The following is a 25,072-nucleotide window of genomic DNA, read 5'->3' as shown; positions in this document are numbered from 1 at the left end:
CGGCGACCTGCTCGAACAAGGTGATGAAAGCCTCGGGGTCGTCCTGCGGGCCCATCTTGGTCACAGTGAGGGGAGACGGGCCCGCGGCCGGGGCGCTGGTGGACCCCGCCGACGCGAGGAGCCGCCGGAACGCCTCTCGATCTTCCTGTTGAGCCAGCACCAGGGCTTCGAAGCGGCGCTCCTGCTCCGTTCGGAGCGTGACGAGTGCCTGGTGCTGGCTCTGCTGAGCCGTGGCGAGGGCGTGGACCAAGTCCGCGAACGGGGAGGATTCCATGGAGCTGTAGCACTGGTGCTCCACCTTTTCCCGGGTTTCGGCACCACTGTAGCGCGGACAATGCGTGGGTGGAGCACAGAGGACGGCAGGACAACGTTTGGAGGTAGTAACTGCGTATTTTATTAATAAACTTTTCAGTTTAAAAGAACTCGCAGCACACAGACACACTCTCAGCCTCCACTCCCGGGTCGCGCTCCCTCTGCTCTCTCTCAGCCTCTTAAAATAGGGAGCGGTTTACTGGGAAAACACACACAAAACACAGGTTAATTACCGTCAGGTGTAGCGAATCTGCCACTCACCTTCCCCGGCTCCACCCTCCTGTCACAGACCGATGCTTGACCACGCCCCCGCTGCCACAATGATATATCCATCCGTCCATCCATTATCTCTAGCCGCTTTATCCTGCTCTATAGGGTCGCAGGCAAGCTGGAGCCTATCCCAGCTGACTACGGGCGAAAGGCGGGGTACACCCTGGACAAGTCGCCAGGTCATCACAGGGCTGACACATAGACACAGACAACCATTCACACTCACATTCACACCTACGGTCAATTTAGAGTCACCAGTTAACCTAACCTGCATGTCTTTGGACTGTGGGGGAAACCGGAGCACCCGGAGGAAACCCACGCGGACACGGGGAGAACATGCAAACTCCACACAGAAAGGCCCTCGCCGGCCCCGGGGCTTGAACCCAGAACCTTTTGCTATGAGGCGACAGTGCTAACCACTACACCGCCGTGCCGCCCCCAACATGATATAAATGCAGCAAAAATCTTTTTATAAGGCTTATCCCATTACACACACACACACACACACACACAGAGGTCCTCAGATGGCAGGATTATGTCAGATTCCTGTAACTCAGTGTGGTTTATTGAGTCCACAATGAGGCTGCAAGTCCTGAAACAAACACACATACACACAAAGTGCTGAGATCTGACATCCTAAATATACCCCCATAATAACACCCCGAAGGGACAGAAATGCAGTACTGACAGATCTTTTTTCTTGCACGTTCTTTCTCACTTTTTCTTTCTTTTCTTCGCATATGTCCTTCTCACACGCTTTCTGTTGTTCTTAATCCATCAGTGTCCCTCTCACTTGTCTCAGTAGCTCACTCTCTCTCTATCTCTAAACCAGTTATCATCCATTCTTTATTGTCTTTCTTTCTTTCTTTCTTTCTTTCTTTCTTTCTCTTTCCATGATGGTGGTGTGAATAAAGCTCAAATTCCATTTATTACTCCACGGAGGTGTGATGTTCAGCAAGTGCATGCTTTCTTACCTAAAATTAGATCTCCCATGATCCTTTGTAGCTTTTGATGTCATATGCATTTCTTAATGCCACCTGGTTTTAATTCAGTTTCAGCAACAGCGACGAATTTGTGCATATGAGTGAGTCAGAGAGAGAGAGAGAGAGAGCGAGAGAGAAGGCGATAATTAAATCCAGATACATTTTAGTCGTTAGCTGTAATTAGCACATGCTAACGTCAGCTGCTTTACCGACACACATATTACAGCTGATGATTTTCACCAAAGCACCAGCGCAGGCTACTTTTCGGTGCCAAAAAAATGAAAATAAACCACTGCTCGCTGTGATTTTCATCAGAACGCAGAACTGCTCTTTTCTGCTCCAGTTATTCTCTCGATGGAGTTTGTTTCAAAGGAATGACTAGCTAGTGTTAGCTACCTTGGTTTGTGCCCTCACTCACTTCACTCACTCACTCACTCACACTGGCTTGGAAGTTATAATATCAGTACAGCAACGAGTTCCTCGCTGAAGGTCTGTTAGAACAGTTTACAGCTCAACAAGACATATGACCTCATCAACCATGCCCAAATCACGCCATCATAAAGAAAACTATTAAGTTAGATCTGAAGGTCAACTGAATTTGTAAAAGCAACAGAACAATATTCCTGAAAATAATGTGGAGAAATATACATATTAAAAAAAAAAACACTTTGGCAAATTCATCTTTGACTTACGTGGGAATGGGTGGGGTTAGGGCGGGGTTGTTCTGCAGCCAGCCACTAGAGGGCTCCGAGACACTTTTTCACTTGTGACAACATCCACCTACTATATATACAATCATTGGCTGAATCTGAATACTCATACTGCCTTTCTATGTACGTATATGGTACACAAAAAGCAGTACGTCATCATCCGTAGGGGCTCCATAGGAAATTTTTTTACATTTTCGCAGCATATGTGGTTATACACTCACTGGCCACTTTAATAGGAACTTGTTGGCTGCAGGAGCGGAACCCAATATTCTTTTGCTGCTGCATGCTGAGATGCTTTTCTGCTCACCACGGTTGTAAAGAGTGATTATATGAGCTGCTCTTTCCTTCCTACCTGGCAGCTCGAACCAGTCTGTGGTGGGTCTCCCAAAAGCCTCTTAACGCTAGGAGCATCTTAACTAGGAGAGAGAGAGTGTTCATTGTGCTGCTCACTCAACCATTTAACGATGATTTTTCTGCTACGATGCTTTTGGGAAACTCGGCACTGGCCATTTCCCTCTGACCTCTCTTATCAACAAGGCGTTTGTTTCTACCCACAGAACTGTCGCTCACTCAGTCAATGTTGTTTTGTTTTTCGCACCATTCTGTGTAAACTCTAGAGACTGCTGTGTGTGAAAACCCCAGGAGATCAGCAGTTTCTGAAATACTCAAACCAGCCCACCAACACCCATGCCACAGTGAAAGAAAGTCACACTTCACTGTGAGATCACAGTTTTTTCCCCCATTCTGATGTTTGAAATGAACGAAGCTCTTGATTTGTATCTGCACAGCAGGTGGATGGGTGTTCCTAATAAAGTGTCCGGTGACGGTATGTCATCTGTGAACATTCGAGTCAAAGGAGAGGTAAGACGGTGGTGGAGTATGTCCAAATTGTGTCCTCACTACTCGCTCACATACACTGTAAAAAAAAATTAGTCAAGCCAACTTAAAAATGTAACGCAACCTGCTGCCAAAGGATTTTAAGTAAACTCAACTCCGGGCCAAATAGTCAGTGGCGCAGATATGTTTTTTGAACTGGGGGGGGACAAAGCTGCCAGCAAACCAACCCCAACCCCAACATGTGGCTGGGTTATGTGTGTGTGTATAAAGTGTAAACCAGTGCATCCTGACTTTCTAACTATGCCTGTGTGTTGCGTGAGCGGCAGTCAGTCAACAACTCTTCGCAAAGTTTCCTTATGAAACAATATGCTCGCTGAAATTATGGCAGGGAACGCCAGATTAAACATTAAAACTGCCTTCTGAGCACTGTATCTACAGGCTGCCACCGAAAGAAGGAGGCTACCAGAAAGGCATCTCTACTCCGTACGATTTTACTTTCACTACGACATTACTTTGAACAGACTATCAAAAAATTGCAAGGTGATATGATAAAGTAAGGCACAGTTTACTTACAGTCATTTTTTTTTTTGAAAAAACGATGCAATCGTTTTCTGCCTTTTTGGTTTGGCACCCTTCATCATGCCGTGTTGGGGTCCTGAACTAGGAGCTGTCCCCGATATGCCTGTCAAACTTGTTGTGGGTAACCATAGCAACCAAGCTCGAGCTCGCAACCTGTGCAGTCTGCGCAGCTCAACCAACCGAATATCAGTCTTTGTTTTGTTTTATGTGAGTTGTTGCAACTATGTATGTACTGCTGTGCACCTCAATAAACCGAATGGTAATTAGTCTTTTGATTTTTCTGTGAGGTTTGCCTTATGCAAAGAAAGACAGCATAGACGTTTTTTCCTCCCTATAAGTGGGGGGAACCGAACGAGGTGAATTTAAATCTGGGTGGGACGAATCCCACCCATCCCACCCTCTATCTGCGCCCGTGCAAACAGTTGTGCTGACTTGCTCTTTTAAGTCGACACAGATGAGTGTTTTATGTTGACCTTACTTTATTTAAGGCCCGGTCCCACTGCACTTACGGATGCAAAGAGGATGTAAAACGTAAAAAAATCTTTGCCATCCGTTGGAAAACGCTATGCATCCGTTGTGTACTCATTGCATACGTGCTTCATACGCTCTATCCATCGAGCATCCGTCCACTGTGATTTCATCCGCGCAAAAAGTTTTGAGCTGCACAAAACTTTTAGAACGGATGAACTTTCCGCCGTGTACGATGTAAATCCACGACATATACGAGCAACAAACGTTCTATGTCCGTTATCATCCGTTAAACGTCTGCTGTATCTCTCTGCATCCTCTGGGCATCCTCGCAACTCACATCCGCTGCAGCTGAAAACGGAAAGAGGGAGGAAAGATAAGGTACATGAAACGTCTATTCATCGTTAGTAGCACGGAAATAGAAAGGATGTAAGCGTATGCATCTCGTATATAAAGTATTCAAAACGGACAAAGCATTTATATCTGGGATGTATCTCATATATTTAGGATGTCTGGAGTATGTCTAGAGTATGCAGAAGGACACCTAGCGGACAATCGATATTTTGTATAAAAAGGGGGAGAAAATCATCTAGTAGTAGGGATGTATCGATGTAGCCGCCAGCACGTCTTTCCGCTTTATGCTGACGGCGTGCGTGCTGCATCCCTTTATATCCGCGGAGCAGACGCAATTCATACCCCCCGCATGCGCAGTGAACGGTCTGCATCCGATATACATCCGCGCAACATCCCCTTTGTTTCCGTTAGGCGTACATGATGCATCCCCTTCATCCGCTATGCATCCGCTCTTTCTGCTATGCGTCCGCTTCTCAGTTATCACCAGTAACCCCTTCGGAGCTGTCATCCACTTCCATCCGCTTTCATACGCTAGGCTTCCTATGAACATGCGTTTAACATCCCCGCTATATACTACCCACGTCCGTTCTTTTCCTTTCTGTTTTCACAAATTTTCGCCAATTTTGTCCATTTCTGGAGCGGATGAAAACGGATAGAGCCACCCCCGAAATTTTGCTCGTCCGCTGTGTCCTTTTTGCATACGTTTTGTGTCCATCGGCCAGTGGGACCGGGCCTTTAGCAAGTTCAGTGCATTCAAATTCATCTCATCTCATTATCTCTAGCTGCTTTATCCTGTTCTACAGGGTCGCAGGCAAGCTGGAGCCTATCCCAGCTGACTACGGGCGAAAGGCGGGGTACACCCTGGACAAGTCGCCAGGTCATCACAGGGCTGACACATAGACACAGACAACCACTCACATTCACACCTACGCTCAATTTAGAGTCACCAGTTAACCTAACCTGCATGTCTTTGGACTGTGGGGGAAACCGGAGCACCCGGAGGAAACCCACGCGGACATGGGGAGAACATGCAAACTCCACACAGAAAGGCCCTCGCCGGCCACGGGGCTCAAACCCGGACCTTCTTGCTGTGAGGCAACAGCGCTAACCACTACACCATCGTGCCACCCCTGCATTCAAATTGTGATGTTGAAATAAATTGAAATAATCATTCCAATTAACTTGGAAAAGCAAGTTGGCACAAAAAACATTAAGTTATCCAAAATTATTCTTTTTTTTGGGCTTTTTCCACCTTTATTGGATAGGACAGTGTAGAGACAGGAAGGGATTGGGAAATGACCTCAGGTCAGAATCAAACCCAGGTCCTTGGATTTATGGTATGGTGCCTTATCCACCTGAGCCACAATGCCCTGAAATGTTCTTTTAAGTTCACATAGAAGAGTATTTTATGTTGAGTTGACTTGACTTGCCTTTAGAAGTTCAGTCCAACAAATTGTTTAGTTGAAATAAATTGAAATGATAATGCCAATTAACTTAGAAGAGCAAGTTGGCACATCATGGTTCTAAGTTGAGTTTACTCAAAATCCTTTGGCAGCAGGTTGCGTTACATTTTTAAGTTGGCTTGACTTTTTTTTTTTTTACAATGATTTAGTGTGCATTACATTTTTTAGTTCACACAAACCTCTCAACACTTAAGTTCTACTTCACTTTGCCTATTATTACACAAACAGAAACAAATACCGACATACAAGGAGGGAATTCCCTGGCCTCTGTTGAGGAAAGCTTAGTCTATACTCCTATACTACGTCTCGTGTCAGTTTCCACGGACTTCTCACTCCACCCGACCGTTGAAACTTTCGAACTTGTGAAGTGCGCATGCGCAGGGGCGTCAATCAGCACTTGAATATATAAGTTCACTTAACTTAATTTTGCAATTCCTATGAACTTGTGGCGAAGGAAAGGCGTCTCAACTATTTTTTTTTAGTTGTACAATTAGAAGGGAAATTTGTTCATTCAACTTAGAATCCTTTTTTCACTCAACAATTTTGCAAGTTACATTTTTTTACAGTGTACTTGTAGACTGTACGGCAGTAAAGGTCAGGTAGTGTGTTGGTACATCCTGAGTATTCAGATTGTGTTCTCGTCGCTGGGCTGCTAGGACACTGCTGAAATCGCTGATTTTTGAGGTTAAACTTAGCTCGAGGTATTTCTTACTAATGCAAGCCCATGGAAATGTGTACTTTTTAATAAGTGCGCTGAGGAAATAGAAATGCTTACACACACATACACACACACACACACACACTATGGTAGTCTAGTGCAAGCTGTTCTACATCATCAGGGTCTAAACCTCCCACGATTGTGCAGTTTGTTTGCAGCAGCAGGCACACACACATCCATGGTCTGGCACACGTTGAGATAATGCCACACACTCACACTCTCTCTCTCTCTCTCTCTCTCTCTCACACACACACACTCACTCAAGCTCCTGATAGAGGGATAATTGGTCTAAGTTAATTAAACCTGTGTTTCATATGTTCGGATTAGTCATTGTGTTTCTGAACTCGTGTGTGTGTGTGTGTGTGTGTTTTCCTCTCTGTAATAACTCGCATCCGTTTTTTCCATCTTATGTTAGCATCTTTAAGAGCCAACACAAGAGAGGACTTCACACAGACGATTGGCGATTGATCTCATTGTGCAGATCAAACATTTGTTTAACAATTAATAAAGCAGTTGTGAAGATTCACACAAATAAAATACTTTTTAATGTTGTGAACTTGAGGCAGAAACACATGCTAACAATGAAGGAGCTAATTTGGTGAACAAGGGTTAAATCTGTGCTTAAATCTGATCAACTAATTCCAAACTCGGTCGTTTTATGTCACAGTGGCTTACCTAAGGCGAGCTAGCTACTGAATTTTGCCGCTTGATTTGGTTGTATTGTAAAATTGTAGACGTAGCACAAGCAAGTTTACTCAAGAGCTTGGATAATTGTTTATTGTTTGGGCAGATAATGTTCATGACAGCTTATCTTGCTTGACTAGCACAGGTAATGATGCTTCATGTAAAGTAAATGCAACCTGTATTTTATGCTAAGCAGTACCATGAAATAGCTTAGCGTGCTATTAGGCACTGAGTCCTAGCTGCTTAGCATGCCCAATAATTAGTAATCTTGCTAAATAATGAATTGAAATAAGAACTAAGTTAAGAAACATAAACTTTTTAAGCAACCAGTTTCAAGCTTAGCTAGATCAGTTTATTAGCCATATAAGCTAGCTCCGTATATTGTGAAGGTGTGTTATGTTATTTAGCTGATTTTTCACTGAGGAATGATGATTGATAAACACATGATACTGTATTTGTTCAGCTGTATTTGTTAGCTCTGAGATGGGAAATTCAGTCACATTTGTATGTTTGATGCTACAAATGGGGCAGTGTTTCTCTTGAGAGTGTACAAATGCTGTCCTGAAATGCTGCCTACTTAGGGAGCGAGCTTCAGACCGGAACACAACGTGTGTAAATACAGCAGTTAATGCGGACACTTCGGTTGGAGCCGTTACACATTCCCTTTTATTTGGGTTGCTAGGATACAGGCTCTATCGTTGAAATATTTCTGCTACACACACACACTTGGGTAGGATAAGTAATTACAGATACGACAGATATATCGTGTGTGTGTGTGTGAGGTTAAACCCTCCTGTGCTGCAGTGACAGTCATGCAGTGTGAACACTGCATGAACAAGTTATGCACCAGCTGTGCCCATCTGTAACACACACACACACACACACACACATTGAACTGTTGCAGGATGTGGATAATTAGAATTCCATTAAAATTTCATCATTTATATAGATCATTCTATTGATAGGTACAGTATATAACATTTACACACACACACACACACAGTTTTTTCACACATCATTCTGTAACTAGGTCAGGCAGTAGACATGAAAGAGAAAAATCTCTTCGTTAAAACTCTGTCAGTTAAAAAGTCCATGAATCTGTTCTCTGTCAGGAGAGAGAGAGAGAGAGAGAGAGAGAGAGAGAGAGAGAGAGAGTGTGTGTGTGTGTCCTTCAGATTTAATGAATAAACAATGCAGGTAAGCAAGCTGGTTTGTCCCCAAGACACTCTTCAAGAGCAGTTCTCCATGTCGGAGGTCACAAAATAAAGGTTGTATAAATTTTTTTTTTTTGATGATGGAAGACTGAGGATTTAATCCAAACAGCATTCTAATCCCATCTCATTATCTCTAGCTGCTTTATCCTGTTCTAATTCAGCACTGAAGTAAAAAAAAAAAACAGACAGTTTTCACTGGAGTACCTATTGCATATGATGTATCTGTAGTACCTATAGTACATGGTGTACCTGTAGAAAATAGTGTACCTGCAGTACCTCTCCTCCAGGGTGTACCTGTATGGTGTACCTGTAGTACTTATATGGTGTACCTGTAGTACCCATCCTCCAGGGTGTACCAGTAGTACCTATCTTACATGGTGTACCAGTAGTACATGATGTATCTGTAGTACCTATCCTAAAGGGTGTACCTGTAGAAAATGGTGTACCTGTAGTACCTATCCTCCAGGGAGTAACTGTATGGTGTACCTTTCGTACCTATCCTACAGGGTGTACCTGTATGGTGTACCTGTAGTACCTATCCTCTAGGGTGTACCTTTAGTACCTATCTTACATGGTGTACCAATAGTACATGATGTATCTGTAGTACCTATCCTAAGGGGTGTACCTGTAGAAAATGGTGTACCTTTTGTACCTATCCTACAGGGTGTACCTGTATGGTGTACCTGTAGTATCTATCCTCCAGGGTGTACCAGTAGTACCTATCTTACATGGTGTACCAGTAGTACATGATGTACCTGTAGTACCTATCCTAAAGGGTGTACCTGTAGAAAATGGTGTACCTGTAGTACCTATCCTACAGGGTGTACCTGTATGGTGTACCTATAGTACCTATCCTCTAGGGTGTACCTTTAGTGCCTATCTTACATGGTGTCCCAATAGTGCATGATGTATCTGTAGTACCTATCCTAAAGGGTGTACCTGTAGAAAATGGTGTACCTGTCATACCTATCCTCCAGGGAGTAACTGTATGGTGTACCTTTAGTACCTATTCTACAGGGTACCTGTATGGTGTACCTGTAGTACACCATACACCATGTAGTACCTGTAGTACCTATCCTCCAAGGTGTACCAGTAGTACCTATCTTACATGGTGTATCAGTAGTACATGATGTATCTGTGGTACCTATCCTAAAGGGTGTACCTGTAGAAAATGGTGTACCTGTAGTACCTATCCTCCAGAGAGTAACTGTATGGTGTACCTGTAGTACCTATCCTCCAGGGAGTAACTGTATGGTGTACCTTTCATACCTACCCTACAGGGTGTACCTGTATGATGCACCTGTAGTACCTATCCTCTAGGGTGTACCAGTAGTACATGATGTATCTGTAGTACCTATCCTAAAGGGTGTACCTGTAGAAAATGGTGTACCTGTCGTACCTATCCTCCAGGGAGTAACTGTATGGTGTACCTTTCGTACCTATCCTACAGGGTGTACCTGTATGGTGTACCTGTAGTACCTATCCTCCAGGGTGTACCAGTAGTACCTATCTTACATGGTGTACCAGTAGTGCATGATGTATCTGTAGTACCTATCCTAAAGGGTGTACCTGTAGAAAATGGTGTACCTGTAGTACCTATCCTCCAGGGAGTAACTGTATGGTGTACCTTTTGTACCTATCCACCAGGGAGTAACTGTATGGTGTATCTTTAGTACCTATCTTACATGGTGTACCAGTAGTACATGATGTATGTGTAGTACCTATCTCACAGCGTGTACCTGTAGAAAATGGTGTACCTGTAGTACCTATCCTCCAGGGAGTACCTGTATGGTGTACCTGTAATATATGCCATACTTGCAGTGCATGGTGTATCTGTTGTATATGGTGTATATGTAGTACCTATAGTACACAGGTTTCTAACCTTGATCCACCCTCTGTCCTGTACATTTTAGTGTTTCCTCTGCTGTAATCCACCCAGTATTTCGTGGCTTCACAACAGTCCTGAGCAGGATTAAGTGGTGTGAGTGACATCATCACCTTCAGGAATGACAGCACTGAGTGAATGTCGGTACACTGACAAGAAGAGAACTTGGACCGACTAAAAAATGCACACTTTTTTAGGAATTATACTTGGCTCAGTGTTCACTAGAGGTGTAAAAAAATACACTCATGTCAGGATTCAATTCACAATACTGGCTTCATGATTAGAATTCAGTTTGATCATCAGAATATTTTGAACATTTTTAATGAAGAATAACTGTGACTGAAAAACTCCATTTTTATTTCTGAATCATAAACAATGCAAAACAGTGTGCACTTTTGTGTGTATAAAACTAAATAAAATAAAAATGGCTACAAATACAGATTTATTATAAACGAAAATGCATGACCGGTTCACCATGTCTTAAAATAAATTCTCCCCAAAATTCTGTAGTTCTGTCGAAGCATCAGAGGCCAGAAGTAGAGCTCCAAGGTGGCTAAAATGGCTCATTTCCAGGTCTTCTTTTTCAGGCGCTATAGATTGCGGTGGTGTGGGGCTGGTGTTGTTATCCCTCGCTGGCCAAAAGGCCTGAAGGGGGATTATATCATGGCGATGTCCATCTGTCCATCCCAGAGAGGGTGCGCACCTTCTGAAATCAACTCCTCTCACAACTTTTGGAGGAATTTCACGAAACTTGGCAGGATTCTTTATTAATTAGTAATTTAGTAATTTTGTTAGATTTGGTCGCATTTTACCAGAGTTACAGTCCTTGATTTACAAAATTATAATTTGATAATTTCATGAGAGTGTTTTCCTTCTGACATCAACTCCTCTCACAATTTGTGGACGAATTTCTCGAAGCTTGGCAGAAGGCCTTGTTATATGTCGGTAATATACAGATTGTGATTTAATTTCATTTGTGAAAATCTGACCATAGATTTGACCCTTGGTTAAATAACTTGTATTTTGACAATTTCATGAGGGTGTACGCTCTTCTGAAATCAACTCCTCTCACAATTTGTGGAGGAATTTCACCAAACTTGGTAAAAGTCTTTGTTATATGACAGTTGTACGCAGATTGAAATTTCGTTTAATTTGGGCAAATTTTACCAGAGTTATGCCCTTGATTATTAACCAACTTGTACTTTGGTAATTTCATCAAGGTGTGCTTGCTTTCTGAACTCAACTTCCCTCACAATTTTTATTATCCCCCCCCCCCCACCGAAAGGCCTAAAGGGGGATTATGTCATGGTGATGTCTGTCCATCCATCCATCCATCCATCCATCCATCCAGGGAAGCGTACTCACCTTTTGAAATCAACTCCTCTTGCAATTTTTGGAGGAATTTCACCAAAACTTAACAGCATTCTTTGTTATATGTCGGTAATACGCATATTGCAATTGCGTTCAATTCAGTCGCATTTTACCAGAGTTATGGCCGAGTTGCCAGTGGGGGATATTGTGCTCTCAGAGCACTCTTGTTTAAAAGCTAGTGAAGAGTGCTTTTTAACAGTTATACTGTAATCGTATAACCTTATAAACTATAATGCTTGTCGGTTGTTGTGATTTTTATGGCTGTCAGTCACTTCACAAGTGCACATGATTCCCGGTAACTGCTCAGGTTCGTCATTAAAGAATGTTTTGCACGTAGTTCATATTCTCCTAGAACTGCCCAGCATGCATTCTGCCCCCTAGCACAGGTTAACTAATTAATGTTGGATGCTTGAATGCTTCAGTTTATCGAAAATGTCAAATCACATTAGTGCAGTATTTTCTCAAGCTCCAGATAAGGCACAGTGTAACACTTCTCAGTTGTCAGTTGTTTAGTGCTGTATGTATATATTGCAAAGATTGCGAAAGGGAACGCGGGAATACGGTGGGGGTTGTAGATACTGCAAATTAGAAATGTGTGCACACCACAGTGGACTTGTTTTCAACACAAAGACTGATTACAGACTGATTTCCCCCCAATGCCTGAACGTTTGGGATAGTTTGTGCTGGTTTGGGTTGGGCTGGAAATTTTGCTGAGATCTCTCTCTCTCTCTCTCTCTCACACACAGAGATCATTTGAAAGCTCCCTGTGGTGATGTAAATATCTAGTGATTGTCTAATGCACTGAGTTAATGGAGTGTGGGAATGCTACATGCTAGTGTAATCATGCTAAAGTATTCACTCACACATGAACAGACACATGTAGCGGTTTTAGAGCTTCAGCCGTGTGCATCAATTAGCTTTGGGCTCTTTAGTCTCTCACTGAGTAGTTCAGTGGTGTTGGTGTGTATCATGTATCGCACCATGGCTTTTAAATAAGATTAGCTCAGCTAATCCATTAGCGTAATGCTAACTCTGGTTCCCAAGACTTACTTTTTCCGAAAATCCTCTTCCGTTCACGGCCGGTTGTCTTCATCAACTTTTCACCACGTTTGGATTTGTTGCCTCACTGCATGGAGGCTAATTTCCATAAAATTTAGACACTCTTTATAGAGCGGCCGTGTTCCAGTCCAGCTTAAATCACACCCTCTTCCACTTATCCTTGCCAAGTCAAATAAAATTCAGGGTTAGTGCTTCTTTTCTGGTAACAGTTTATCAAGTTTTGATTAGCATTTCAGGTAATATTTTTCCTAGCACTGCTATTCAAACATTTTTTTTTCCCAAGGTTGAAGTTTGAAAACTCTTCAGATGTTGAAATTTTGACGTTTTCTACTATGTACAGTAGTTCTGAAAGCTACAGTTTCCTAAAATGCCCTCAAAATTTTAACACTTCAAATACACATACACACATATGTAACATAACTTTTCGTTTCCAAATGTGAAAGCTGTTCACTGGTTCAATAAAAATAGAAATATCTTGCGGCAAAACACAAAATATGTGACTTGTTAGCTTGTGTTAATAAAGTATGCTAAAAAATTGTAACCAGCTAGTTACTAGCTACATAACAGTTAACTTTAGCATGTTTAATGTTTAACTGTGTTACGCTATGGGCGTGGCTTTTTGTCAGTTTGTCTACCACCTTAATGTAGTTGTACTGTACTTCATTCTAACATTGTGTGTGTGTGTGTGTGTGTATGTAGGAGTGATCTACACTACGGATCTGCTGGATCGTGAGACGCAGGATTCCTATTGGTTGACAGTTTATGCCACAGACCGGGGGGTGGTCCCTCAGTCAGCTGCACTGCAGGTCTACATTCAGGTGTGTGATGGGGTTTGTTGTTGTTGTTGTTGTTGTTTTGGAGGGTGTATATTATTGTGTGTATGTCATATAATGTGTGTGTATGTCATATAATGTGTGTGTATGTTTCCATGTGTATTCATGGAACTGCTTCTATGCAATGTACGCGTGTGTTTATTTGTGTGTGTGTGTGTATTCGTGTCAATGTGTGCATGCAGGTGTGTATGCTTTTGTGTGTGATGTATGTGTACAGTTTATGCGCTTGTGTGTTAATATTTGTGTCAAACATGACAAAGTGTGTTTTACACGTGTGTTTTTACATAGTGTGTGCTTAAGCTTGTGTGTTTTAATATTTTTCCTTTTTTGTGTGTTTATTCTTGTGTCTGTGTGAAACAATGTATCTGTGCATGTGTGTGTTTATGCATGTGTTTATATGTTATAATGTGTGTGTGTGTGTGTGTGTGTGTGTGTTCAGGTAGAGGATGTGAACGATAATGCCCCGTTGACCTCTGACCCCATGTACCACGCGTCCATCCCTGAGAACTCTCCCAAAGACGTGTCAATCATCCAGATCCAAGCCCAGGATCCTGATGCTACGGCAACCGAGCCACGCTTCTCGTTTCGTATCACCAGTGGCAACCCGCAAAACTTTTTCATCATCAACACACGCACCGGTAAGAGTGTCTGTCAGTCAAACACCATGCTGACTGCAATTGGTGTTTGTGTGTGAGTGTGTGTGTGATAAGCAGGACATCATAAATCAACACTGCTTCTGATTGGCTGATCCATTAGCGATGCACATGTTTTGATTGACGGGGCAATTTTACAGCCACAGGCCCTCCACTATTACCCATCATCCCCTGCTGCTGCCCCACCAGATCCTAATTACACACTTTCTAAAGGTCAGGCAGCGAGAGAGACAGAAAGTCAGACAGAAAAAGAGACAAGCAGAAAGAAGGAGACAAAGAGGTTTACTGTGTGTGAAATTAAACATAAACATACTCTTCACTAGGCTACACACACACACACACACACACACACAGTAATATTTGTTTGATATTTCGGTTTCATTTTCGACTTTGACCTTTTCAACGCTCTTTCATCCTTCTCACCCAACTCTACATCAGTCCTCTTCATTCCGTCTCACTTCAATTTATAAGCACTTTCTGAATGTTTATTCTTCTACAAATTATTTTAAAAAGCTGATTATAAATTACTGAAAATTTGTGAATTGTTGAGAAACGTACAGTGGTGCTTGAAAGTTTGTGAACCCTTTAGAATTTTCTATATTTCTGCATAAATATGACCGAAAACATCATCAGATTTTCACACAAGTCCTAAAAGTAGATAAAGAGAACCCAGTTAAACAAATGAGACAAAAATATTATACTTGGTCATTTATTTATTGAGGAAAATGATCCAATATTACAGATCTGTGAGTGGCAAAAGTATGTGAACCTCTAGGATTAGCAGTTAATTTGAAGGTGAAATTAGAGTCAGGTGTTTTCACTCAATGGGATGACAATCAGGTGTGAGTGGGCACCCTGTTTTATTTAAAGAACAGGGGTCTATCAAAGTCTGATCTTCACAACACATGTTTGTGGAAGTGTATCATGGCACAAAGAAAGGAGATTTCTGAGGACCTCAGAAAAAGCGTTGCTGATGCTCATCAGGCTGGAAAAGGTTACAAAACCATCTCTAAAGAGTTTGGACTCCACCAATCCACAGTCAGACAGATTGTGTACAAATGGAGGAAATTCAAGACCATTGTTTCCCTCCCCAGGAGTGGTCGACCAACAAAGATCACTCTGAGAGCAAGGCGTGTAATAGTCGGTGAGGTCACAAAAGACCCCAGGGTAACTTCTAAGCAACTGAAGGCCTCTCTCACATTGGCCAATGTTAATGTTCATGAGTCCACCATCAGGAGAACACTGAACATCAATGGTGTGCATGGCAGGGCTGCAAGGAGAAAGCCACTGCTCTCCAAAAAGAACATTGCTGCTCATCTGCAGTTTGCTAAAGATCACGTGGACAAGCCAGAAGGCTATTGGAAAAATGTTTTGTGGACGGATGAGATAAAAATAGAACTTTTTGGCTTAAATGAGAAGCGTTATGTTTGGAGAAAGGAAAACACTGCATTCCAGCATAAGAACCTTATCCCATCTGTGAAACATGGTGGTGGTAGTATCATGGTTTGGGCCTGTTTTGCTGCATCTGGGTCAGGACGGCTTGCCATCATTGATGGAACAATGAATTCTGAATTATACCAGCGAATTCTAAAGGAAAATGTCAGGACATCTGTCCAGGAACTGAATCTCAAGAGAAGGTGGGTCATGCAGCAAGACAACGACCCTAAGCACACAAGTCGTTCTACCAAAGAACGGTTAAAGAAGAATAAAGTGAATGTTTTGGAATGGCCAAGTCAAAGTCCTGACCTTAATCCAATGGAAATGTTGTGGAAGGACCTGAAGCGAGCAGTTCATGTGAGGAAACCCACCAACATCCCAGAGTTGAAGCTGTTCTGTACGGAGGAATGGGCTAAAATTCCTCTAAGCCGGTGTGCAGGACTGATCAACAGTTACCGGAAAAGTTTAGTTGCAGTTATTGCTGCACAAGGGGGTCACACCAGATACTGAAAGCAAAGGTTCACATACTTTTGCCACACACAGATATGTAATATTGGATCATTTTCCTCAATAAATAAATGACCAAGTATAATATTTTTGTCTCATTTGTTTAACTGGGTTCTCTTTATCTACTTTTAGGACTTGTGTGAAAATCTGATGATGTTTTCGGTCATATTTATGCAGAAATATAGAAAATTCTAAAGGGTTCACAAAAACTTTCAAGCACCACTGTAGGTGATGTTTAAAAGAGAGTATCTTCTGTAAAGTGTAACACTCAGTAACTAGCTGGTTAAGAGAGATTTGTGTACTATGAATAATACTGTAACACTGTATACAATGTACTAGTTCTGAAAAACAGTTATGCTCGGAAGGTTTTGTCTATTCAGAGTCAGGTTACGCAGCTGTTTAAATGGATTTTGTGTGAGCGCCGTTCAGATTGTTCTGCATGTAGTTAATGCCTTCGAAGTGGTCAGATTGTTCTTGACTAGAAGCTTCTAGGCTTCAAGTTTTAAACAGGAGCACTTTGCCTTTTAGCACAAAAAATTGGGATAGAAAATGAGGAGTGACCGAAGAAATATCATTTTTATCCCCCGCTGGCTGAAAGGCCCGAAGGGGGATTGTGTCGTGGCGATGTCCGTCCGTCTGTCCATCCGTCCCAGGAAGGGTACTCACCTTCTGAATTCAGCTCCTCTCACAATCTTTGGAGGAATTTCACGAAACTTGACAAGAGGCCTGATTATGTCGGTAATATTCATATTTGTAATTTCGTTAAATTCGGTCACATTTTACCAGAGTCACAGCCCTTGATAAACAAAATTATACTTTGACAATTTCATGAGAGTGTGTTTTCCTTCAGAAATCAACTCCTCTCACTATTTGTGGAGGAATTTCACTAAACTTGGCAAAAGGTATTGTTATATGTTGGTAGCACGCATATTGCAATTTTGTTCAATTCAGTCGCATTTTACCAGAGTTACGGCCCTTGATTAACAACCTTGTACTTTCACAATTTCATGAAGGTGTGCTCGCCTTCTGACATCGACTCCTCTCAGAATTTGTGGACAAATTTCTCGAAGCTTGGCAAAAGGCCTTGTTATATGATGGTAATACGCAGATTGCGATTTAATTTCGTTTGTGGAAATGTTCCCAGAGTCTTGACCCTTGATTAAATAACTTGTACTTTGGCAATTTCATGAGGGTGTACGTTCTTCTGAAATCAACTCCTCTCACAGTTTGTGGAGGAATTTCACCAAACTTGGTAAAAGGCTTTATTATATGACAGTTATATGCAGATTGAAATTTCGTTTAATTTGGGCGAATTTTCCCAGAGTTATGCCCTTGATTATTAACCAACTTGTACTTTGGCAATTTCATCAAGGTGTGCTTGCTTTCTGAACTCAACTTCCCTCACAATTTTTATTCCCCGCTGGCCGAAAAGCCTGAAGGGGGATTATGTCATGGCGATGTCCATCTGTCCGTCCCAGGAAGGGTACTCACCTTCTGAAATCAACTCCTCTCACAGTTTTTGAAGGAATTTCATAAAACTTGGCAGGATTTTTTGTTATATGTTAATAATACACATATTGCAATTTCGGCAGCACGGTGGTGTAGTGGTTAGCGCTGTCGCCTCACAGCAAGAAGGTCCGGGTTCGAGCCCCGTGGCCGGCGAGGGCCTTTCTGTGCGGAGTTTGCATGTTCTCCCCGTGTCCGCGTGGGTTTCCTCCGGGTGCTCCGGTTTCCCCCACAGTCCAAAGACATGCAGGTTAGGTTAACTGGTGACTCTAAATTGAGCGTAGGTGTGAATGTGAATGGTTGTCTGTGTCTATGTGTCAGCCCTGTGATGACCTGGCGACTTGTCCAGGGTGTACCCCGCCTTTCGCCCGTAGTCAGCTGGGATAGGCTCCAGCTTGCCTGCGACCCTGTAGAACAAGATAAAGCGGCTAGAGATAATGAGATGAGAGGTGAGAGAGATATTGCAATTTCATTCAATTCGGTCACAGTTTACCAGAGTTATGGCCGAGTTGCCAGCAGGGGATATTGTGCTCTCAGAACACTCTTGTTAAAATTTGCTGTCAGATGTGATATGAAGTAACATAAAAACAAGAAACAATTAAAACAAAATGAATCTGATGACATGAATGATGAATAGATGAGGCAAGCGTTGAAATAAATCTAATAGCCGTGTCGTCCTGTATATTTCCGATGCATTGCTCCATGAATCGTTCTAATTGTAATTATCACATCAATCACTGGTTTACTTTAACAAAACTGGCTTCCACACGCATCATTCAGCAGCTTATAGAATAGCACTTGATCCAATGCAAGCTGTTATTTTGCATTTTATTAATTTTTTTTTGTGTGCACAACTTAATGAAGCCACAAGATCCTAAATCGAGGTCATGAAGTCATAATATGTATGTGGTGTGTAGTATATTTTATCATGCTTTAAAATGTACTAGTGTGAATTGTTGAATTTATAGAATAATGCAAATCTTTTAGTTCTTTTCTTTTTCACAATGAACACATGACCATGGGTTGAAGGAGAAGCTGACGAAGCACTGTGCTCTGCTTAAAGCTCACTTTAACTGTTGTTTCTGCTTTTATCCATAAATTATTTAGCGCTCGAGATTAGCAGTGTTTCCGATTAAAGCTAGACTGCCTTTCAGATTTTTCAAGTGTAGGTCTGTAGCGCGTATCGAGTGTGGGTGGAGCACAGAGGACGGCAGGACAGCGTTTGGAGGCAGACAGGCGATTTATTTTTACAACTTTTCAGTATGATACCGTTCATTCATTCACACGCACACACTTGTCTGGTCCCGGGTTGCGCTCCCTCTCCTCTCTCTCTGCCTCCTTAAATAGGGAGCGGTTACTGGGAAAACACACACACAAACACAGGTTAATTATCCTCAGGTGTCGCGATTCTGCCACTCACCTTCCCCGGCTCCACCCTCCTGTCACAGACCGGCGCTTGACCACGCCCCCGCTGCCACATACCCCCACCGCCCGACTCAGGCCGGGCGCTCGTCCGGCCCGCAGCCGACTCCCCCCCCCCCTTGACGGGAGAGGAAGTCCGCCACGACCATCTGCGCCCCCGGCCTGTGGACCACCTTGAAGTTGAAGGGTTGGAGTGCCAGATACCAACGGGTGATCCGCGCGTTGGCATCCTTCATGCGGTGGAGCCACTGGAGGGGCGCGTGGTCCGAACAGAGAGTGAAAGAGCGCCCCAGCAGGTAGTAACGGAGGGCGAGGACCGCCCACTTAATCGCCAGGCACTCTTTTTCAATGGTGCTGTAGCGCCCCTCACGCACCGACAGCTTCCGGCTGATATACAGGACCGGGCGGTCCTCCCCCTCCACCCGCTGGGACAAAACGGCCCCCAGCCCTCTGTCCAACGCATCGGTCTGCAACACAAAAGGGAGAGAGAAGTCAGGGGAGTGTAAAAGTGGCCCCCCACACAGTGCAGCCTTTACCTCAGAGAAAGCCCGCTGGCACTGCTCCGTCCACTGGACCGGATCTGGCGCCCCCTTTTTAGTGAGGTCAGTCAGCGGGCTGGTGACGTCCGAATAATTAGGTATAAACCTACGATAGTAGCCAGCCAGCCCCAGGAACTGCCTCACCCCCTTTTTGGTCTTGGGCCTCGGGCAGGCCGCAATCGCTGCCGTCTTATTAATTTGGGGACGCACCTGCCCGTTGCCCAAGTGGAAGCCCAGATACCGTACTTCCACCCGCCCAATCGCACACTTCTTTGGGTTGGCAGTGAGTCCCGCCCGCCTCAGCGACCTAAGGACGGCCCTCAGGTGTTGTAGGTGCCGCTGCCAATCATTACTATAAATGATGATATCATCTAGGTAAGCGGCGGCATAGGTGGCGTGGGGCCGGAGGACCCTGTCCATCAGCCGCTGAAACGTAGCGGGCGCCCCAAACAGCCCAAAAGGAAGTGTGACGAACTGGTGTAAGCCGAACGGTGTGGAAAAGGCCGTTTTTTCCCGAGATAATGGAGTCAAGGGGATCTGCCAATATCCCTTCGTCAAATCCAGTGTCGAGTAAAAGCGAGCCGTGCCTAGTCGATCGAGCAGCTCATCAATACGAGGCATTGGGTACGCATCAAATTTAGACACCGCGTTGACTTTTCTATAGTCCACACAGAACCGGACCGAGCCGTCGGCCTTGGGAACCAAGACCACCGGGCTGCTCCAGTCACTGTGGGACTCCTCGACGATGCCCATTTCGAGCATGGCCTGAAGTTCTTCCCGAACCACCTTTTTTTTGTGTTCGGGTAATCTATAAGGACGGCTCCGCACTACCACCCCCGGGGGCGTCTCTATGTGGTGTTCTATGAGGTTAGTGCGACCGGGCAGGGGCGAGAACACATCCGAAAACTCGGCCTGCAACTGGGCGACCTCCGTGAGTTGGGTCGGGGAGAGGTGGTCTCCACAGGGGACCGGAGAGGTACGCGATGCCAATGACCCTTTTTGGACCTCCGGCCCCAGCTCCGCCTTCTCCGGAACTACCGACACCAACGCCACGGGGACCTCCTCGTTCCAAAGTTTCAGCAGATTGAGGTGGTAGATCTGTAGCGCCCCCTCCCTGTCCGTTCGCCTAACCTCATAGTCGACGTCCCCGACTCGCCGTGTGACCTCAAAGGGTCCTTGCCACTTGGCGATTAATTTGGAGCTCGACGTGGGCAACAGGACGAGTACCTTATCTCCCGGAGTGAACTCTCTAAGGCGCGTGCCCTTGTTGTACAGGCGGGCTTGCCGTTCCTGGGCCTGCCGCAAATTCTCCTGAGTTAGGTGGGTGAGCGTGTGGAGTTTTGCGCGCAGATCCATAACGTACTGAATTTCGTTTTTGCTCGGTGAAGGTCCCTCCTCCCAATTTTCCCGCAGTACATCTAAGATGCCGCGCGGCTTACGCCCATATAATAATTCAAACGGGGAGAACCCCGTGGAGGCTTGGGGGACCTCTCGCACTGCAAACAACAAGGGTTCGAGCCACTTATCCCAGTTACGTGCGTCCTCACTTACAAATTTTTTGATAATATTCTTGAGGGTGCGGTTGAACCGTTCAACTAAACCGTCCGTCTGTGGGTGATAAACGCTGGTGCAGATCGGCTTAACCCTTTGGTGACTGACCCCTTGAACATGGTTCCTCCAGGAACGATGACATTTCAGTCGTCAAGACAACGGAAAAACTAAAATACAAGAGCATTTTGTTTTGTGCACAAGAGCATTGTGACATATCTTTCTGTTTTTGTATTTTAGTTCTTCTGTTGTCTTGACAACTGAAAAGTCATAGTTCCTGGAGGAACCATTTTCAAGGGGTCAGTCACCAAAGGGTTAATACCCAGTAGCCCATACAGTTCGCTCAGTGTTCGTGACATAAACGAGGTGCCTTGGTCAGTCAGAATCTCTTTCGGGATTCCAACCCGGGAGATGACGTGGAAGAGGGCCTCCGCAATACTGCGTGCTGAGATATTGCGAAGAGGCACTGCTTCCGGGTATCGCGTTGCATAGTCCACCAGAACCAATATAAAGCGGTACCCTCGTGTTGACCGATCTAATGGCCCGACGAGATCCATCCCAATCCTTTCGAACGGGGTCTCGATTAATGGTAGGGGGCGCAAGGGCGCTTTTGGAATGGCCGCTGGATTTACTAACTGGCATTCGCGGCACGCCGTACACCACTTACGGACATCGCCGCGAATCCCCGGCCAATAGAATCGGGCCATTATCCGGGCGAGTGTCTTATCCTGCCCGAGGTGTCCAGCCATGGGATTAAAGTGAGCCGCCTGAAATACCAATTCCCGGCGGCTCTTTGGAATTAGCAATTGGGTGACTCGCTCTTTCGTCTGAGTGTCCTGCGTCACTCGGTATAACCTATCCTTCAAAATGGAAAAATAGGGGAAGGACGGGGTGGCGCCCGGCGGGAGCGTCTGACCATCGATTACTCTCACTTGGTCAAACGCGTGTCGCAGAGTCTCGTCTCGCGATTGTTCCAGTGGGAAATCCGCAAGGGATTCCCCAATAGAAAGAGGAGGGGCCGGTGGCTCCTCACTCTGTCGCGGAGATGACGTAGACGGCTCTGCGACCGCAGCTCCAGCCAAAGCGACACCGGGACCCTCCCCTGTTAACCGGCAGGACCCACTCTTTACTAGGCGTGCCATTAAACCCCGAAATCCCGGCCAATCAGTCCCCAAAATCAAAGAGTGGGTAAGGCGAGGATTAACCGCCGCCTTCACTATCGATTTCTCCCCTCTGAAATGTATGTGGACCGACACCAACGGGTAGCTGTGAATATCCCCGTGCACACACAACACCTTCACCCCTTGTGCTCCCCCCAATGCCTCGCCTTGCACCAGGCTTTGGCGGATTGAGGTCTGATTGCAACCTGAATCCACCAACGCCTGATATGTAGCCCCTTGTACACTTACCGGTATGCGATACGCTCCGGCCCGATCGAGGGCAGCCTCTGGCGCGTCGGGGATCCGCACCACCGCCCCCACTTCCATCGCTACACACTGTTGCTGCAGGTGGCCCGGTTCCCCGCAGCGCCAGCAAACCGGCCCGGGCCTTCCCTCTGCAGCTGTGCTCTGGGGCTCACTCACCTGAGGGGGGGGAGAGACAGACACAGAAGGGAGAAACGGGAGGGCACCACGGGTGCGGCGGGCCGGCTGGGGTGGAGCCGGCCCCCGCCTCCGCGGTGGGGGAATGGGGCGAGGACGGGACACGGGAGGAGGGGGGGGAGAAAGAGAGAGAGGAGAGGAGAAAGAAGATGCTGCCGTCCGCTGTCCTGCTGCCGGAACAGCCGCCAGATGATCCTCCGCCAGTCCCACGGCCTGATCCAGCGACGCCGGGCGGTGGCACTGGACCCACTCCGCGGTTCCAGCTGGTAAGCGGGCGATGAACTGTTCCAGCGCCACCTGGTCGATGATTCCCTCAGCGTCGCGATCTTCGGCCCTCAGCCACCGCCAGCAGGCGTCCCGGAGCTGCTGGCCGAACGCGAATGGGCTGCCGACTTCCTCCATCCGCAGCGCGCGGAAGCGCTGGCGCTGCTGCTCCGGCGTGCGCCCCACGCGCTGGAGGACAGCCCGGCGAAGGTCGGCGTAGGCCAGCCTGCGGTCGGCGGGGAGCTGTAGTGCGGCCAGCTGCGCCTCTCCCATCAGGAGGGGGAGGAGGCGCGCCGCGCGCTGCTCCATCGGCCACCCCGAGGCTTCGGCGACCTGCTCGAACAATGTGATGAAGGCCTCGGGGTTGTCCTGCGGGCCCATCTTGGTCATGGTGAGGGGAGACGGGCCCGCGGCCGGGGCGCTGGTGGACCCCGCCGACGCGAGGAGACGCCGGAACGCCTCTCGATCTTCCTGCTGGGCCAGCACCAGGGCTTCAAAGCGGCGCTCCTGCTCCTTTCGGAGCGTGACGAGTGCCTGGTGCTGGCTCTGCTGAGCCGTGGCGAGGGCGTGGACCAAGTCCGCGAACGGGGAGGATTCCATGGGGCTGCTGGGTTGGTGCTCCACCTTATCCCGGGTTTCGGCACCACTGTAGCGCGTATCGAGTGTGGGTGGAGCACAGAGAACGGCAGGACAGCGTTTGGAGGCAGACAGGCGATTTATTTTTACAACTTTTCAGTATGATACCGTTCATTCATTCACACGCACACACTTGTCTGGTCCCGGGTTGCGCTCCCTCTCCTCTCTCTCTGCCTCCTTAAATAGGGAGCGGTTACTGGGAAAACACACACACAAACACAGGTTAATTATCCTCAGGTGTCGCGATTCTGCCACTCACCTTCCCCGGCTCCACCCTCCTGTCACAGACCGGCGCTTGACCACGCCCCCGCTGCCACAAGGTCATAAAAAGAATTTTCCCCGACACCCGATTATTTTTGTTCAGTGGACCGAAAGCTACTGAATTCGAATCACAGACTTCCAATTTTATTAGTTTTTTAAAAATAGAACAATTCATGAATTTAGAGCCACATGGCCTTAAATTCTCTATTTTTTCCTGCTTCACCATGACCCAATACAAGATACTACATCATGCATCACATCAAATGGTGGGCTTTCCCCGTTTGCGCAAGGCATTGTGGGATACAAATTTGAAACAGGAGAGAAAAATGGAGGATGTGAGTGTGCGAATGAAACGTGAAAGAGCGACTACAGTAACGGAAAGAAAGCAAGAAGAAAAGACGTTATGTTATATACGAAGGAAAGGAAACGCAGGACCAAACTAATAAATATCGGCGCTCAGCGAGCACCTCGGTGTGATCAGCTGTTCGTTTAGCGACAGAATGATGGAACTGTCAGTGCACGGTCAAAGAGAAACCTGCACATGCGCGCACACACACACACGGACTTCCTCTGTCTGCTTGACTGCATGAAGCGAGTGATTTCATGCACATTATTTGCTTGAATCCCCTCAAATTAAATAACTTCCCAGCCACAGAATGGCCTGATATTTTGTGAGCTATTGCAGAAATAAACATATATCACAATGACCACATTTCAGAGAGAACGAAATTTCACCGATTTTATGAAATCGAAAGGCCGTCTTGCTTTAAGATGCTGCGTCGTCCTACAGTAGGTCAAGGAAAAAACAAACAGTGGTGCTTTACTCAGAAATACTGTTCCTCATTCGGACTTGTATCATGCAAAAGAAAATGTGCTGAGGTTTACAGTCAGAATTGGGCGTAACTGGGACGTCTTTCAATGTTGAAATATGGGATTAACGAAGTTAACATTTAAATAT

The 25,072-nt window shown here is 45.6% G+C and overlaps 1 protein-coding gene across 4 annotated transcripts in view; it reads left to right on the top strand.

The window, feature by feature from the left end:
• Positions 1–25,072, top strand: part of fat3a (FAT atypical cadherin 3a) — a 200,281-nt gene that overhangs the window by 22,786 nt on the left and 152,423 nt on the right. For all 4 annotated transcript variants that reach the window (XM_060943363.1, XM_060943365.1, XM_060943364.1 and 1 more), the window contains exons 2-3: positions 13,607–13,725; positions 14,180–14,378. In XM_060943363.1, coding sequence (XP_060799346.1) covers positions 13,607–13,725; positions 14,180–14,378 — 318 coding nt within the window. The remainder of the gene's footprint in view (positions 1–13,606; positions 13,726–14,179; positions 14,379–25,072) is intronic.

This window comes from Neoarius graeffei, chromosome 16 (genome assembly GCF_027579695.1).
Source record: "Neoarius graeffei isolate fNeoGra1 chromosome 16, fNeoGra1.pri, whole genome shotgun sequence".
Taxonomy (NCBI): domain Eukaryota; kingdom Metazoa; phylum Chordata; class Actinopteri; order Siluriformes; family Ariidae; genus Neoarius; species Neoarius graeffei.
Note: the sequence above shows the minus strand (reverse complement) of the source record. Positions and strands in the feature narration are given on the sequence as shown.